At 43.8% G+C, this 18,119-nt stretch overlaps 1 protein-coding gene across 3 annotated transcripts; it reads right to left on the reverse strand.

The window, feature by feature from the left end:
* Window positions 1-868: 868 nt before the first annotated feature.
* STON1 (stonin 1) lies at window positions 869-17,885 on the reverse strand. Of its 3 annotated transcripts, none has more exons than XM_015856840.1 (4): window positions 17,781-17,884; window positions 10,151-12,120; window positions 4,849-5,051; window positions 869-4,557 (listed from the first exon to the last, which is right to left on the reverse strand). In XM_015856840.1, exons 2-4 carry the CDS (start codon window positions 12,069-12,071, stop codon window positions 4,483-4,485), a joined length of 2,199 nt encoding a protein of 732 aa, XP_015712326.1. In that variant the 5' UTR covers window positions 12,072-12,120; window positions 17,781-17,884; the 3' UTR covers window positions 869-4,482. The 3 variants fall into 3 exon arrangements, 2 of the variants coding, with proteins under 2 accessions (XP_015712326.1, XP_015712327.1); XR_001553758.2 differs by lacking the exons at window positions 869-4,557; window positions 4,849-5,051 and adding exons at window positions 6,139-7,211; window positions 7,358-7,559 and having other exon boundaries at window positions 17,781-17,885; XM_015856841.2 differs by lacking the exons at window positions 869-4,557; window positions 4,849-5,051 and adding an exon at window positions 6,139-7,559 and having other exon boundaries at window positions 17,781-17,885.
* Between the last annotated feature and the right edge of the window lie 234 nt (window positions 17,886-18,119).

Below are 18,119 nucleotides of genomic sequence, written 5' to 3' on the forward strand. Positions count from 1 at the left end.
AATTAGCTACTTTTGACATTGCTGATCTTAACACAGCATCAGTGTCCTGCAAGCCAGTTATGATTTTCATGCTTATGCATTTTCTTAACCCCACTCTTAAGCAAAGAAATGGTCAGATATCCTGACCACGTTCACATACAGTGGTCAGGAACAGCATCCATGTTTCATCAGTCTTAACTCAGATTCCAGCCCAGCCCTCCCCACTGCAGTTTCTTTAACAACTCTCAAGTGTTTTAAAAGCCGGGCTATCAAAAAGATTAGTATGCTGTTCAGATCCTTCTGATTATTCAGGGTTTTATCAGCATTTGGGATAGAGATGCTTACGGGCACCTCAAACATTCATTTACTGGACAGGTTTTAATCAGTAATTATTTATACTCCTCTTGATACGTGACGTCTAGGGAAGATTTAATTTCGGATGATGAACCTTTATTATTCATATTAAAAAATACTGTTTTCCATTGCATTACCTCTTGAAACGCTGTCCTCAATGAACTCAGATGCTTGGTAGAGAATGCCCTCTGCTGTTACAAAGCAGTATTGCTGCTGTTGAGGAACACAACTGCAGCTCCACACAACTCTTTCTTAAGGTATTATTTTACAACTACCATCTCGCTCCTCTTGCCAAGAAAACGTGATCATTGTGGCAGAATCAATTTAATGATAAATTTCCTGGATATTGGGGAGCATAAGAAGAGGTCTGACCTGTAAAACAGCTGTATAAAAACGGCACTCCTGATGGACTGAATACACCAAATAGCAGCATACAGCTCTGCTCTCTAAAACACCCAGAAACTCATGTAGTGTGAGTGATCCTAATTAAGGATGAAATAAGCCTGCTCTAGTTTTAGCGAGAGGACAAGAAACAGCAAGTTTGAAATACAGCTTTATTTTATTTTAATCAATATGCAATCTACAAAACAATGTTACAGGATCGTCAGCATGATCTGTTTACAGCTAAACTGACAAAAATAAAATTATATTTACCATTAAGAATAACAGCACTGCTTCAGAGTTATCAAAATCACAGCTAAGAATTACTAACTGCAGCAGTTAGTTACCGTGTTTAGTCAACGAAAAGACAAATACATGTGACATAGAGATGTGGACACCAATACTGAACCTAAGAAGTCTGTCAAATAAAATGAAGGCAACTAGAAGCAATGTGCTAAAGTATGTTCTCAGATGTATTTTTGGACAATTAATATGGAGCATAAGGATGACCGTGGCTTGGCATCATATTCAATGGGCTGCACCACCACCTTCACTTCTAAGAGCTGCTGCCCAGGGGCAGCCAGAGCATCATTCCCTGTCACTGCAAGGCTTCACACCCAGTTACACCTCCTTTCCTCTCTTTTGTTCTCTCTTCTGGTTGGAATAAGCGTGCACTGCAGGTTGTTTATTGACCAGCATCAAGAAACTTCCACAGTGCCTTCTTCTCCTGCCCATTACAACTATTCATTTCTTTATTCTTCCTTTTTACCCCTCCTTTATTCTTACAGACGTTGGTGCAGGTCCCATTTTGTCAGTTAAACAACTTCCATTGACTTCAATGGGTGTTTGAATCCAAAATGATATATATCAAGTATTATCTATGGCAACATAGTGACTATAGGAAACATTAATGCAAAGACAACGTTTGTCAGTTTGAGCAAATAGAACACTTTGTAAATAAAGAAAACGCTTAAAAATAGCCGTTCTCATTGATTTCCATTTAAAATATAAAACATCCCACACTCTGCTTCTCCTCTGGGAAAGAAGCAGGGGTAACATTTAAATACTGCCCTGCAGTACATTGTAGTGAAGTGCCTGCATCTGAAGTCAGCAGGACAGTTGGAAGAATTTCATTGAGTGCAGGTGCTCGCTGCAGGCAAGCACAGCTCACACACGCACAAACTCTGCTTCCTCGCACCATGCCAGCACACCTCATGGGCTATTTAAAGCTCCAGTTCCTCTGCCAGCTGGACACTGAGTACCTCGACACATTACAGCAACTGTTTCTCACCCCGTTCCCTTCCCTAAATACAGTTAGACAATTTACTGCCCAGATTTCTAAACAATAAAGACCAGTATGTTTACTTGCCATCAGCTACTATAGCATTCATAGAAAACGTTAGCAATTAAGTGTTAAACACTGAGAATATTTGTTCAGCCGGTTATATTCAGTGGTATCGGAGCACACAAAAGAAATATTAGAAAGGGGAAGCCAGTGTTTCTGCTTTAGATTGTTGCAATAGAATGGAAAGATAGAATCTGATGGGGAGAAAAAGGTCAACCCAAACTTTCTTCCATTGAATTGCCTTATATTTTTCAGTATTCTGACAGTAAGGCATAGTCACCCATCTGAGGGTAGTTTTTCAGCCCTAGATGTGTTGTGAAAACCATGAATGAAGCAGTAGCTTTCTTTCAGCAGCATCTCTGTGGAATGGATTCCCTGCAACCTTGATCCCATTCCTGTTAAAGCGAATGGAGAGTCTGGCAAGCCTCAGATGGAAATCCATGATTGTGCCATGCAGATAAAGCTGCAGCTTGACCTATCTCTGTTAATGAGCTCAGTAAGGCAGAATGATCACTTGCACCAAACCAGATATAATAAGGACTGATTACCAGGAAAGGCAAATTTATAATGCAGCTTTGCAGCTCTAGTATAGCTGTGGACTTAAATGAATGGCACAGCTCTGCCATGGTAATAAGTATAAAAGCGTTGTCCCAGCATGCACTGTATCCCTCAGTTCAGTTCAGATGTAAATAAACCAACATTAAATTTGAATACAATAAACCAAATGTGATTTGAAGGTGCTAATGGCTACTAAAGTCAAAAGAAGAGCGGAGGATGCAATATCTGAGACGTATTTTGGATCCCTACTGTACTCAAATGTTTGCTTAGATTTATGATATCACATCTACCAATAAAAAGGGATAATATAAAGTGACAAAATATCATAATAATCTTTTTAGGGCTTTGGCAGCCTGCTCCCAGGACTTACTACAGAATCTATTACCCATCTCATTCTCAGCTTCCAAACTAGGAGAAAAGTTTACCATGGTGAACTACATTCATATTAAGGCCTTCTGTTTCCTCTGACTGCTGAGTTCCTCAGTGCACATCCCACATTCTTCTGCTTTGGTAGAATAACATCTAATCTGTATTTTTACAGTGTTCATATAAACAGTTACAAGCTGTAGAAAAATATAAAGTGAAACTTCGTGCATTACTGTATTTTTGCTCTCCAAAATTGCCCATTTTGAGCAAGGATTACTTTAGGAAAACTGCCTTAAAAAATAAAAACATATTTAGAGTGTTTTTTCAATTGACTGTATTTCTTTTCTTGGAGCGGGAACAACAGCCTGCATAAAATGTAGAGGGAATAACGGCTGTAAGGATGAGGAAAAACTCTTCTTAAATTACAATGATAATATGTTAACATTATTAATAAAGTTTTAGTAGCTATTTGGTGAAGTGACACAGCTTCACTTCCCTTGTCATAGTCTATTCCTACACTGCTTCCCTCCAGAAATGCCTTCAGCCAGGGGCACGATGAAAACCTCACTTCCCACACACAAGAAGACGTGCTCTCTGTCTTCAAGTTCCTTCAAGCAGCAGTGCAGAAGCTCCTGCAGTTTCCAAAGCAACATCTGGGCCCTGCATCCTAAGGGAGCAATTGGTAGCAAGTCACCATTATTTCGATTTGTGGCCAAAACCCTCTGCTGGTGTAAATTATCAGAGCTTCAGCAAATGAAATGGGACTGTGCTGATTTACGCTTGCTGAGGATCTACCCCCTCATTTGCTGCAGCAGTGGGGGGAAAAAAAAGGGGGCTAATGCTGACTCAGACGTAAGTGCTGGGAAGGAAATGCTCAGTGCCACAGAAAAATGAGGAATATTACTTATAGAAGAACTTTTCCCACTTTTACCAATGAAATCACCCTGGTTCTAAGTCATTAGCTGAAGCTCTCATAGAGAATAATATTACAATTTGTTCTGCTCACATAAATTGTGGAGAACAGAAATACGGATGGAGGTTTTCAAGCATCACTAAAAAAAAAATGTAATTGGCCCTGCTGGACCCTGCACGGATGCTGGTCTGCATATAAGAGCCCTAGCAGTTTTTATTGCTGAGTATTATATGTCCAAGTGATTCGAACTCTTTGAGTCATGCCGTTAGGTTTCAATGTAGAATATGAGATTGCTCCCAAGTCATAGATATGCAACAGGAAAAGAATATATTATGATCAGTCAAATAAGTGCTTGTATCCTGCAAACCTTTACAAGTAGACCTTGCTTGTGTCAGTTTTCCCATGACAGGAACGTGACTTGAACACAAGCCAATAGAACGAGAGCTGACTTGCAGAATCAAACCCAAAAGCACTTAAAAATATATTCAATGACTTTTTCTTTTTAATGTGAAAGTAGGTCATTGCGCTGTTTCCAACAATAGAATTTCCTGTGTAAATACCCTACAGTGATGCCCACTGTTCTCTTTCACTGCATTAAGCAGTTGCCAGCCTTATCTGGATCTTCTCCATCAAGCCTAATCCACTTCTTTTCAATTTCAACCTGTAGTTAGAAAACAAAAGGCAGGTAGAATTAGCAAACAATTGCAAGCACAATCTGCAGCAATAGCACAAGAGCTTCAATGCAGAATTAAAACATTTCCAGACTTGGCAGGTTTCAAAACCACATTTATGTCTCTCAGCCTCATCTTTGATCAGACAAGGAATTATTTTTTAATGACCTCTTTGCTTGAAGCCATGATGTCAAGCACATGAAAGGTTAGAATGCTCTACGGAGGGAGTAAGGCAAAGGGAGAAAGGATAAAAATAAATGGAAACACGGTCCTGAAGATACCTGGCAATTGTAAACAGCTTTCTGAATCACGTGCTTCTGGGGCTGCACATCACTCTCTAAGCCCAGTGACTTCACTTCTGTACCTGAGGCGCAGGTATCGTGAATGACGAACTGCACAGTGGCAAACGGATACCAGTCAGAAGGTATTTCCTGGTCTGATCCTAGCTCCAGTTTGTAGGACAGGCTATGTGGATGATCTGTACCTTGACAAAGGAAATAACAGACAAACAAACAGAAATAAAAGCATCGGTTAATTATCTTTTACTTTGTTCCTATCGCATGGTTAATCTGCTGGCAGGAGATCACAGCTCTATCTTTTCTTAATGCACAGCTATTATGTTGTACATTATCCCATCAACTTTTGCTACTTGGACATATGGAGGCACCTTACTCACTTTTTTCTCCTCTTCATCACACTTCATCACACATACACAACTACTGTAGTTGCACAAATTAATTTACAATTCATTAGATTCTCACAACTTCTCATTAAGAATAGAGTAGTAAAACTTTAGGGAAATGGCTGCTAAATTCAGACTACAAGGGAAGAATCTCAGTTTTCAGTCAAAGATACATTTTTCATTTTAAATCTCATAGAAAGAAATGAAAACTGGAAGATCCCAGCTTAGCTGAGACAGAAAAGCCTCCTTGTGCTCAACAACCACAAAGTTTTCCAGAGCTTTCTACTGTAGGAATTTCACTAGGATGTTAATTACAAGAACTGCAGCTATCTCACATACCATCATTTCTTACTGGATGTCTATAGCAGGAAGATAAGGGCATAACTCAGACTGCAGCTCTAAGAAGATGTGGTGAAGCTGCCAGGGTACAAGCTGCCTGCACGCCCTTTCTAGTTTTACTTTTGCTATGGGAAAAGCACATTTCTACTTCTCCCCAATGGAAGCACTGCTGAAGTAACTGTCCTCATATTTAAGAAATAACAGTCACCCCCAAACTGTGGTCCATGACCAAAAGCAGCAGGTCTGCCATCTCCTTTTTGTGTATCAGGCAATTGCTCAGTTCACTTGTGCACAAACCAAGCTCGGAGTTGTCAATACAACCATAAGGAAATGTTGTTGTGGTTGTTAAGCAGGAGACACTGACTGTGACTTCTGCTAAATCTGGTGCTCCTCATATGTCTGAGACCTCACTGACATCTATGAGCACATTATGAGACTGGATCCTTGAAGGCAATTGAGAACATTGATACCCAGTTTACATGAAGATCTTAGGCAAAGGAATGCAATGCTAGTGTAGTTAAAGTTCCAGGACAAAAAGACATTACACAGATAGGTAAAACTTCAGATACTTTATTATAGAAATAAAAGAAGGGTCACAGTCAGATGCAAGTATGCTAGCTCCTTGAGAAGGAAGCTGGAAGAGGACTAAATAACTGTGAGGAGATGGCAGCTGGTCACTTATAAACAGCAACAGGCAAGGTCTGTCTCCCTCTATGACGTGGGTCTTGTCCATGATATTTCTGCTGGTAATCCTTTCCTATAACCCAGCACATTTCTCCTGCATTAGCACTCTCTTGGTCCAGTCACTCTTCCAGACTGCCCAGATGTGACAAATCAATCCACTGTTGCAGTAAGCCTTTCCATTCTTCAACCTCCTGTTCCAGCAGCAGTCGTGACAGCCACACCAACACTGAAGGAGACCAGAAGCAGCACTCCATTCCAAAGCTAAACTGCTGGCCGCCACCTTGTATCTGACACTGCAGCCCACCTGAGCTGTACTCCATGTGGCCCCAAGGACCTGCTGAGCTGGGATGTGCTAACTGCCCAACAGCCACAGGTGTAGAATCCCAGGCAAAACAGCAACAGCTGCAACACTAAGATGGCACATCATGCTCTCTTCTCTCAGCTTCTGAGGCTATCATTGATAACAATCAGATAAGAGAGTTTGTCCAGCAGCATCTTTTTTGGAGTTCATCTGTGATGGAAAGAAAAGAGTATACATCCAGGGGCTTTTGGAAATCAAATTCAGCACCTTCCTGTTGTGGGAGAGAGGCCTGTGAAGAAACAAGTAGTAATGGGAGTTGTCTGAAAAAATACTTTGTCTTCTGAGAATGGCAATCCATGAAACAGCCACTGCTTGAAATTTTGCTGGATGAATGGTCTGATGGTAGATTTCCACATGATCTCAGATGAAGCTATAAATGGGCTGCTCCTCTTGGGCTGCTACTAGAGGATCCTCTTTTAGACAAGGTGCAGTTATGGTTCAGATACCACATAGCATTTAAAAATACACTTAGACTTCTATTCCAGCTTACACACTGTAAGAGGCAGAGTGCACTTGATGTGGTCTCAGAGTTGGGTTCTGGTAGGTTCTGGGGTTCTTTCTTTCTCCTAGGTTGTAGCCTGCAAAAATAAAGATTACAGTTTTGGGATCGAAGTAAGGCTTCTGCCCCAAGTCCTCTGGAGCAGCATCCACTTAGCCCTTTTTTCTTACCCCCAAAAGACAGGGATTCCCCCACTGCAACAACATCAGTGCCAGATGTACTCACCATTTGTAGACAAGTTCTTCTGCCTGCTGACAGATGCTCGTAGGAGCACAGAGGAACCTCTTCCCATCAGCTGTTGGATGTGAAACGACTGACCAGCACAGCACTCAGAAGATGCCAAACATTGCTTCAGTTTTCACCTAAAACTTGCCAGCCCTCATCACCTCTGCTCCATGAAACTGTTGTTTCCCAGCCTAGTACAACACTGGGGTTAGAAGAAAGAGAGGCTGCATGTACAGAATCTTTTTGCAAAAGAAACAGTAATGCTGAATAAACGAGATGTTGTCCAGAAACAGAGAAAATGCAGGAAAAACAAGCAGGCATCATGTAAGCTTGTAAAGTTGCCTTCTGGAAGCTAAGAGAACGCGTTATTCAGATGCATGTCTGGCTGTGCAAAACATGCCCTTTCAGGCATCACGGAGATATGACCATCTGGCCTGATAGAAACTAATCACTTCTGAAACAGAACTGGACAAATCTGGGGAGAAAAGTGGAGCTTTCACAAGCTAACTTAAGAAACAGATCCTGGGTCTGAGGCAGTCAGACAACTTGTAACAAGTTTTTTGAGCTGAGAGACCTAAATCCTATTTTACATCTGACAGTCTGGCTCTTATCTCCAAAAAATATCCCAAACTCTCTCTCCTATCCTCTGAAGGATAACAAACAAAACCAAACAAACAGCTGTCTATGAAATGAGATTCAAACTGTCATCTGGCATTCAGATAGTGCTTCACAGGCTGTTATTAATCTAACTTCAATGCCTTTACTCACACTGCTTTGCACCCCAACACCCAAGGTAGTTTTCAAGCAACCTTGATCTGAGAAAGGCTCATGAATTCAGACAATTTAGGCCATACATAAGGGTCCAAAGTCAGAGCTGGCACTGCATGAAATACCACAGGCAGAAATCTAGATAGCAAGAGATTAAAACACAGCAATTACGAGTGCAGTGTGTCCCAGGATCTCCGGGCAACACATGTGCATGGCTCCTCCAGTGCAAAAACCAGCCCCAGCACTGTGCTGAAATCACAGAACATTTCTGTATACAAAGTCCTGACTTCACAAATGGCAGATTCACGCTTAACTGGATCAACCTTTCGAGGCCAAGGCTTTTTAACATTTTGTCAATCTACGCTAACGCTCAGGCTCCATTTATATATCTAAATAAGCACAGACAGCTTTAAAAACCTGTGGTATCTCAGAGCTGACAGCATTTGCTTCACCAGCAGTCCTCCATGGAAGCAATTTAGTAGAACCCAGTGAATACTAACGCATTTCAATGACTATAAATGGAATTACAACATGACTGCAAGCAATCTTTCCCTTCTCCCCCAACCCCCACCTTCTCCAAGCCTTGAACAAAAGCTTTTTGAAAGCAAAAACCCCGGCGTATTTTTTCTTGCTGCAATAAACACATTGGGAATGTTTACATATTTCTATTAGTTTGACTGCCTCAAGATTTTTGGCCCGCTTTGGGACAGTCCTATTTTTAACATCTTCCATGTGTACAGAATACTTGATAATAAGCTTTAAAACTTGACCGGGCAGAACTACTGCTGAAATGTTTTCTCAAACACATGGAGCATTCCAAGAATACAGATGATTTCACAAACCTCAGCCAGAGGAATTATTGACATGTCCAAAGTTTAAAGTACTCCTGAAAAAACAATGTAAAGCTGAAGAATACCATGAAAAGAAGGTTCTTCTTTTCAAACACCAGAAATCTGAGGTTTAATTGTGCGCACTGAATCTCAAGGTGAATGAACTGCAGGGAATTAAAGACTTCAGAAAACTTATAATCTTCTTTAAAACTGCCTGACTAAAGCTGCCGACTTGATTTTGCAGAAGCAAACCAACACTAAAGGAATACCTAAAGGAATATTAAAAGCAACTCAAAAAAGGTAGTCCTGTAAGTCTTGAGAAAATACTCCCCACCCCATTTTTGGTGCCGCGTAGAGCTAAGAGTTGGACTCGGTGATCCTTATGGGTCCTTTTCAGCTCAAGATATTCTGTGATTCTACGGTTGCCTCCTCTCCAAACAGTCAGTCAGTCTGGGGGAGTTGGGACAAACCATATAGCACTACCCACAGGTCAAGGCAAAGGAAAGAGAAAGAAGTGAGATGGTGTTAACACAGTGTCCTTTCTGAATTCGACCCTTGCAGTGTCCTCCCTCCCACTGTGTAGATCAATAGAAACAGAAAGGCAAAATTGCTTGAGGTTCAGAAGACCTGAATGCCTAAACAAGACCCAGCATACAACACAAAAGGCACCAGTACTGCAACGCAATGTCATTAGAAGTACTAGTTCTGGTCTGCCAGCAGCCACACAACAGTTCACACTCATAGCCACCACATCAATGTGTTGATGCAGGGTGCTTCGGATTGGTATTTTAGCACCAAAAGCAATATAGTTCATATACAGACTGAGGATGCCATTCTTACTTGATTCACTCCTGCTTCAATTTTTTTCTGTCGATAGGGTCATTGGTCAGGGTCACCAACCACCAGACCAGGCTGCCCAGAGCCACATCCAGCCTGGCCTTGAATGCCTCCAGGGATGGGGCATCCACAACCTCCTTGGGCAACCTGTTCCAGTGCGTCACTACTGAGGTTTTGAGGTTTACTCAAAATGATGAGATCCACTTTCATGCTACTGCAACCTTATAATTACTGACTCCAACCAATTGGGAAAATGCCCTTAAATAAAAAAAAATTACGCAGACAAGTGTAAGGACAATGCAAATACCCTAAGAAAATGTGTACCCAAGCCCATCAATTTATAAAGCAAATTATTTACTTGAGTTTTTATCTGGAAGCCTGTCTATCTTCCACACGACAGCCCTGTAGGCACTCTCGTATTTTGCCGTTCCAATCGAGACTTGTATTACAGGATCAGATTCAATCTCATGTAAAGAACCAAGGCACGTTCTTCTATTCATTTTTGCTTTTAGAGACTTCTGCCTCTGCAAGTTCATGGTCCAAAGTGCTTTGACCCACTGTGAAGGAACTGGAAAGCGTATCATAACATTTTCGCAGCATTTCACAGAAGGTAACTGTGTTGGGATCAGACCAGTTGAAGACATATTTATAAAAGCCTGAAGTTCTACATATGCCCCCTGAACCACTACCATTGCCTTCAGAGAGAACGGAAGGTCTTCTCCGTGATACTGAGTCCTGAAACGCATTAGTTCCAGCCTACAGGCATCAGGGGGTGTAAACTTGATAATTCGCAACTGCTCAAATTCCTGCATTTTGACACAGTTGTGGAAATGGCAGTCGAGAATATTGATCCATTTCTTCTCCTCCTCCTTCTCAAAATAACGCTCATCCTTCTTCTGGAGTTCCAGGTCATTTAGAGTTAGAAAGCAGTCAGTACCTCCATTCACAAAACACAAACAATAAACGTGTGTGATAACAGCACTTTCTACAAGCTTTCCTTCTCCTTTAGTGACTTTTCCCCAAAAGTTATCCACTATTTCCAGAGTCATTTCTTGCTCTTCGTAATTTCTCCTTTGTTTAGAAGTGGTAGGAAGCTTCATAAGCTCTTCCTCCACTGTTACAAGGAAATCAGTGAAGTCATTATAATCTGTGGTTCCCAGCTTTAACATCTGCTCAACCTCTGGCTCGTGGATCACTTCTACCTTAGGATGATACCTCCTCTTCTCTGTATAAGATACACACTCAATCTTCACGGTGTGAATTTTTCCTGAAACATTATAGCTCTCTAACTTGGGTTCAGATAGCTTACAATGCGGCTGAAGCTGGAATTCTTTGAAAGGTTTTTCGAGTCCTTTTTCATAGTACATCTGTAATATTCCTCCAGCTAGAACCCTAAGGTAAATAGGGCCCCACTGTCGAGATGACATCATATTCTTCTTTTCAGGAATCCTCAGCATAAACGGCCATCCATCAGCTTTCTGGCTCCTGAAGAGGCCATGAGGAACAGCTGGGGAATCCTTGTGCCATTCATGAGAACTGGAGATGGGCAGGCTTCCCACAGCATCCGAGCCATCAGCTTTCAAGTGTTCAAGTCTCTCACAGATGTAGCTGAAGGAGCCCTGGTTAAGGCTCTTCTGATCATGGCAAATCTCTTTTTCTTTAGAATGACAAGCGCCTTTATCAAGCACTTTATCCTTCCTGCATGCATTAATGTTAGCTGGTGATGTGCTGAGCGAGCATCCTTCCTTCCAAAATGGACTGGAAAAACCACAGTCAGTCTGGAAGTATGGGAACTGCCCCTCTGCTGATGACTCTTCTGACTTGTCACAGCTTCCTTGCAGATCAGTGTTTCCTTCATCTACTGATTTGGAAATTGAAGTCTTAATTGAACCATTGTTAGTCAAAAGAAGGCTGTTGGGTTTCTGCGAGGCTAGGGAAGAGCAAGCCCCAGGTGATGGAAGGTTAGTATTTGGTGGCCATTCAGGAATTGGATAAAGGACATGAATCCCATGCTTCTGGATGCCTGGGTATTCCCTGGTAGGTGTAGTAAGTGGAGAGTTACTGGGTGGGCCAGGACTCAGGTAGAAGTCAACTACAGGAGATGAGAGTGGAGTGCTGCCTGTAGAAGATGACCGACTTGAAGATTCATGCACAGTAGAGAGATTGAGTTTCAGTCCATTTGCTTTACAACTACTCTGATTATGAACCAGCTTCTGAGGTGATTGGAAGAGTGGCTCATCATCGAAGGTAACCCAGTTGGCTGGATTTGTGGAACACATCTTGTAGGAGAAATCTGAAGCACTCGCAGATATATCACCCACAGACCATCTACGAAGAAACAACAGACACGATCAGAAACCCAACGCTTACAATGCTCAAACCATACAAAGCTTGAAAATCACACGCAGTTTACAAGCCATATCGAATCATGAAGTGGTTTGCATTGAAAGGGACCTCACAGACCATCCAGTCAAAACCTGTCTGCGGTTGGCAGGAATACCTCCCACTAGATCAGGCTGACCAAAGCCCTATCCGGCCTGGCTTCAAACCCCTTCAGGGATGGGGCAACCACAACTTCTCTGGGTAGTGCATCAGCACCCTAATAAAGACAGCTTAGCTGCAGCACATAATACAGGCAAAGATTTTTCCATACACCTCTACTTCCATTCTATGATTCTATGATGATACGAATACAATACACCTCTGCTGAAGTGTAGACTAAAAGCCTTCAACAGAGATGCAATGCCGCAAGTCAAGGCCAAGTAAGTAACAACATATGCTACGTACTGAATTGGCAGGCGTCCTGGAAAAAGCACCAGGCTTCAAATCAATTAATAAACCACACTTCATCAAACAAATTAACTCTGGTAAAGCGCACAGCTAGATGTCCTCTAAGCAGGACTGTAACCAGTATTTACTGGTTATTAATTATGTTTGCTGTTTTAAATCAGGCACTGAAATGTAAACTCACTGTATCATTATGTAGGATGCATCATCCCCAAAGCTCCTCCTCTCCACTGCTCCTGACTTAAGAAATAAACCGCTGATGACTGCAAAGGTATCCACAACAATGAAGCACCACAGGGCCTATTTAAACATTGTCCACATGAGAAACATAACCTTATTGTGTGAATGCATTTGATATTTGCCTGAAAGCACAAGGAAGGCAGAGTTCACTTACACAGAGCCACCTGCACACGCATGACTCTGTTAATTACGCTTAGATAACGATGGCTTAGAGCCATTCTCCTTCACATACAGACATAGGCTATTTTTTAATTGCAAGGCCAGGCTGTGTGCATACAACCACGTAGCCACAAAAGCCATTCCTCATCTGTAGCATTTGAAGAATAGTCTGTTTGTACAGACAACAAACTTCAGCCAAGTTAAACCCTACGCTACAAGTCATTATTTCTTAAAATTTCTCCCTTATTTCTTGGCTAGCTAATAACCTTGAAGAAACCAAACTGTAACACGAAGCACTCAACCCACTGCTGAATAAATACGTGCTTGGCATGGAGACACTCTGGGCTTTCATTATTTTTCTGACCTCTCGACTTTTTTGTTCAGTACAAATATTTGCACTATGCCGGTTATTTTATAAGCATCCCCCTGTCCACACATATAGAGAGGGGGAGAGAAAGAGCAAACAAGTTACAAATGGCTATCATAGCTCAGACACACAGCTACTTCTGTGTCCTTCACCCACTCCATCTCTCCATCAGAAACAAGGGCAGCAGGGGAAAGAAAATCATAGCTTGTTGTTCTCTACTTTGGTCTTTTTTCTCTCCTGTTTCCCGCTCCCCTCTTCTGTCCCTTCCATGGTATTAATGACTATTTCTATGCATAGCAAGCTTTAATGCTTTCAGCTTTGCTCCAACCACATCTGGCATGTACAAAAAGTGACTGCCGGAGAGGGAAAAGTACAGCTGACAGCAAGCTCTTCTTGCTGCATGGGACAGATGCACAGGCACGGCCTAATAGAAACGACAGCAAGTTTAGCAGGCTGCCAAGCCCAGCCTTGCCTCCCACCACCATGCACTGAGGGGCAAACCATCAACTACTAAAGCTGCATGAACCAAAAAGGCAAGATTAAGTGGAAAGTGGAAACATAAGCAAAGACAAATGCAATTTACAGGGGAAAAAAAAAAAAAGCACGTGTTTTGCATCGCAATTCCTTCTCACATGACGAATGAAGTTTTTCAGCGCACTGTAGTAGTTCCAGATGCTGAGTTAATTTCTTTTCCCAGCTTCTGTTGCTACTCAGACTTTGTAAAACGTGATGTTGCAGATCACTGAGTGTGTTTTGTCCTGTTACAAAACGCACTCGAAAAGTTGTTTGGAGCATACCTGCAAAGATTTAACTGCAGTCACTATGTGTCTGTGAAGGGAAATACTCGGGCAGATGGAGCTCTCCTCTGCACTGACAACAGCATTTGTGTTCCTCCCAAAGACTGCAGCTTGCACCTTTTATTACTTTTTCCAGAAACAAACAAACAAACAAAAGGAATGCTGTAAAAGAAAACAAACCAAAAAACCCAACACATGCACAAGAAGCAACTGTTGCAATAGAATCATAGAATGGGCTGGGTTGAAAAGGACCACAATGATCATCTGGTTTCAACCCCCTGCTGTGTGCAGGGTCACCAACCACCAGACCAGGCTGCCCAGAGCCACATCCAGCCTGGCCTTCAATGCTTCCTTAAGGGCTATTTTTGTGATGTCATGTTAATACAGCGACACACACCCTCTCCCCTGTCACAGTCAGCACCATCCATCGAGCACTTGAACACTTACAGCCTTACCTACTTCATGCAGTTTGTTCTCTGGTGCTGTTACAATAAATTAATCTTGCCTCTTGAATGCTTTTGATTCTAAAAAGTGCTTCAAATTCCTTCTTAAGAATTAGGGCATTCTTCCTTTAAAAGGCAGTGGAATCAGGCTGCAAAACAGATTCATCTGGGCTCCAAAAAGCTCCCTCAGGACGCATGTAAGCGTAACCCAAGCACTTTAGGTAACAGGAAAACAATACGAGATGCCATTGATCTCTATAACCACATATGCTATGCAGCCCATAACATCTGAATTACATGCACATGTAGCTTCTCATTCAGATATATGACAGGAAATGCCCTTTTTAGAACATTAGGATTACAAACAAAGCAGCCAGCTGAAATGACAGTTGATCCTCCTAAATTAGACTGCAGTGAACCCAAAAGCTGAGACTCATTTCAGCTCATACCATTCTGTCCAACGCCATTCTTGCTGTTTATCGGAGTAACTCAGCCTCTCAGCAACTAACAAACAGAAGTTGCAGCTTAATTCATCTTATTATCTCAAGAATGTAAAGAGGACCCCTATTCCGTTGTTGTGAGCTTTCACAGGCTGTAGCTATTACCAAGTCCTTTACTGCTTATAAAATCCCAATACTGCTTAACTTCTGCAGTCTGCTCCTGCAGCGCAAGCATAACAACTTGCTTGCTGCAAGAGGCAACTCAAGGCATTGGCTTTGGTATGTTTCATCCTTGTTCTGAGGTCAGCGACCTCCTCCAGCTGCCTCTGCACTGCCTTGATGGACCATGACCCCCCATACTTCAACACATGGAAATTACATTTCCAGGAACATCTTCATCCACTCTTTGCGTGCAACTTGGAAATTTAACGCAGCACTCTCCTTAGCACACACCATCCCATAACAACACCACATCAAGTGATCACTGTTTGTCATATAAATATGCAGACAACTCTTAAAGCATAATGGTTTCATGGGGAAGTACAAATCTGCAGATTAAGCAAAACATTGTTTGATTTACAGTGATTTGCCTCAAGTTTTGTTATAAGGACTGCATATGGCTGCTCTTTTACTTAACTCTGCTCCACATCTAGACAGAAAAGCAACATCCTCAACCTATACCACAGCAAACATGAGCAAATGGCAAAGCTGACTGGAAACAGGGATTTCTTGGCTTTCGTTTGTGTTTTGGACATGCACATGAAGTCTCCCACTGTGTTACGCATGTGGTAATTTTTTGATAACAAGTCACTGCTGTAAGGGGCAGAAATACTTCAAAGCGTGACCAGAACTGGTGCTGATACTGCTGGCTCTACAGGGCATGGGCACAGCTGGGAGAAGCTGTTGGGGTGGAGTTCCCTGTTCCCAGCCCCAGCAGTGCATCCTCACATCCTCAGCGTGAGGCAGGAGCAGCCCGCTCCATCCCGAGTCATGGGCAGGTTATGAATACAGCAGCTGATATCACACCCATAGGTGTGAAAAAATTAACACCCTTAGCAGCATCAGCACACTGCAGCTCCAGCAGAGCTTACGCTTGTGATGGGAATAAAGCAAACCTCACAGCTGGAAACTGTCTGTGCTGGGGGAAAAAAAACAAGGTAGCAAACAAACACTGCAACAAACATGGGGTAATAGGCTACCGTGTCACTAAAATGTCACGTCTGTTTACTGGCCCAAATGCTTTGCCCCTGGAGACAAACACTAAAGTGCTGCAGAGCAAAACAAGCACTTCTCTGCACAGCCAGACAGGGATGGCCCATCTTGTTCTATGTACACTGGAGGGGGCCTTCAGAGATCATCTCCTCCCAATGCTGAAGCACCTCGAGGCCAACCAAAAGTTACAGCACTCAATGAGGGCATTGTCCAAATGCCTCCCACACACTGACAGCCACAGGGCACCAGCTGCCTTGTGCTCTGCTGCCTCTTGCACTGTCTTACCATCCTCAAGGTGAAAGAAGTTTCCCAGTGCCCGCTCTGACCCTGTACCAAAGTAGCCTTTGGCTCCCAGGAGCAGAGCCCTGCACCACCCTCTGCTCCCCCTCCTCAGCACCGCTATCCCAAACCATTCCCATCTTTGCTATGGAATAACCACATCAACCTTCACTGGGAGGTGCTGGGAATGAGCTTCCCATACCTGGACCCATTCTACCAGAGAGAGACCCACGTGCAACTCCTGTCTCAGTCATACAGGACTCCTCATCCAGATTCCTCTCGGATGGATGCAAGGACAGCCCAGCCTCCTGACACAAAATACTTCAGCTCTCCCTCAATACTAGTCAGAACTATCACAGAATCACAGAATGACCCGGGTTGGAAGGGACCTCAAGGATCATGTAGTTCCAACCCCCCTGCCTGGCAGGGCCACCAAACATACACCTTTACTAGATCAGGTTGCCCACTACTATGAGGCAAGGAGTGGGCAGCAAGAGCAGCCCTGGGCATTCCACACGCTGCACTGCCGTGTCAAGAGGTGACATCCACACTCACAAACACGGCCCTCATTTGCCTGAACTGGAGACTTGGAAGCGGGTAGCGATGCGAGGAAGCCGCCCCATTACACTTACACACATCCCATTGTTTTCCTGAGTGAGAGAAAATAACTTTGTGCGGAAGGGGGGAGGAAGGAGGACAACGAGCCCCGAGCGTGGAGCCAGGCCCCAACTGAGCAGAGCAAAGCCCTGCACGGCTGCCTGCGTTTCTCCCTCCGTTAGGCACGTCGGAGAGACAGACAGGGAGCACGGAGATGAACGGTTCCGATGTGAGATGAACGGTTCCGATGTGAGCTCCCAAACCGAGCGGTGGGGGAAAGAGCACATTCCGAACCGGGATCATCCCGGCACAGTTGAACGCAGCCGGCTGAGCTGCTGCAAACCGCGAGGGCCTCCAGGAATCCATCCCTCTTCCGCGCTGTATGAAAACAACCCGAGAGCCCAAACTAAGGAAGAACCAGCCCCCGCCATCCGGCGCAACGCCTTGACCCAAACACGGCTCCCAGCGCCCCCAACAAACCCTTACGGGCAGGAAAGCGGAGCAAAGTGTTTTTCAACTCGCCTTAAAACAAGTTGCCCACACACCGGATCGCTCTCACACCCCCGGATGCACTTTCACGAGCACCAAATTCCGGCCCCGAATGCCAGAACCCCGCTGTTCCCCCCGCCCCAGCATCGCTGCATCGGCCCCGGGAGCAGCTTCTTACCCGGCCGCCCGAGAGGGAGACGCCGCCGGCAGCAGACACGGCAACAAGCGACCGACGCCGGCCGGGCAGGAGGAGCTGGATCCCCGCGGGTGGAGCCAGAATCCGCCTCATTGCCCCGCCTCGGAACGGCTCGGGTGGGGTCGGGTCGGGTCAGCTGGAACTAGGGGGCTTCAATGGGAAAGCTGGGCTATGGGGAGGGATCTTAGAATGGCTCGGTACAGCATAGCTCAGGTTGACGTGGTGGGGCTCAAGTTAGGTTGGGATGTTTCATCCTGGCGTGGAACAGCAACTGGAGCGGACCCAAAACTGGAGGTGAACTCAAAAGTAGAAGTGGAACCA

The sequence above is a fragment of the Coturnix japonica genome, chromosome 3, assembly GCF_001577835.2.
Source record: "Coturnix japonica isolate 7356 chromosome 3, Coturnix japonica 2.1, whole genome shotgun sequence".
Classification (NCBI taxonomy): domain Eukaryota; kingdom Metazoa; phylum Chordata; class Aves; order Galliformes; family Phasianidae; genus Coturnix; species Coturnix japonica.

Excerpts from the sequence above, each read along its gene's own strand:
- STON1 (XM_015856840.1), bottom strand. The coding sequence starts at position 12,071 with ATGTGTTCCACAAATCCAGCCAACTGGGTTACCTTCGATGATGAGCCA. Across the intron at positions 5,052-10,150 it reads GCTTCCAGATAAAAACTCAA|GTACAGATCATCCACATAGC; the intron begins GTAAATAATTTG and ends TCCTTTGTCAAG. Across the intron at positions 4,558-4,848 it reads AAGCTGTTTACAATTGCCAG|GTTGAAATTGAAAAGAAGTG; the intron begins GTATCTTCAGGA and ends TTCTAACTACAG.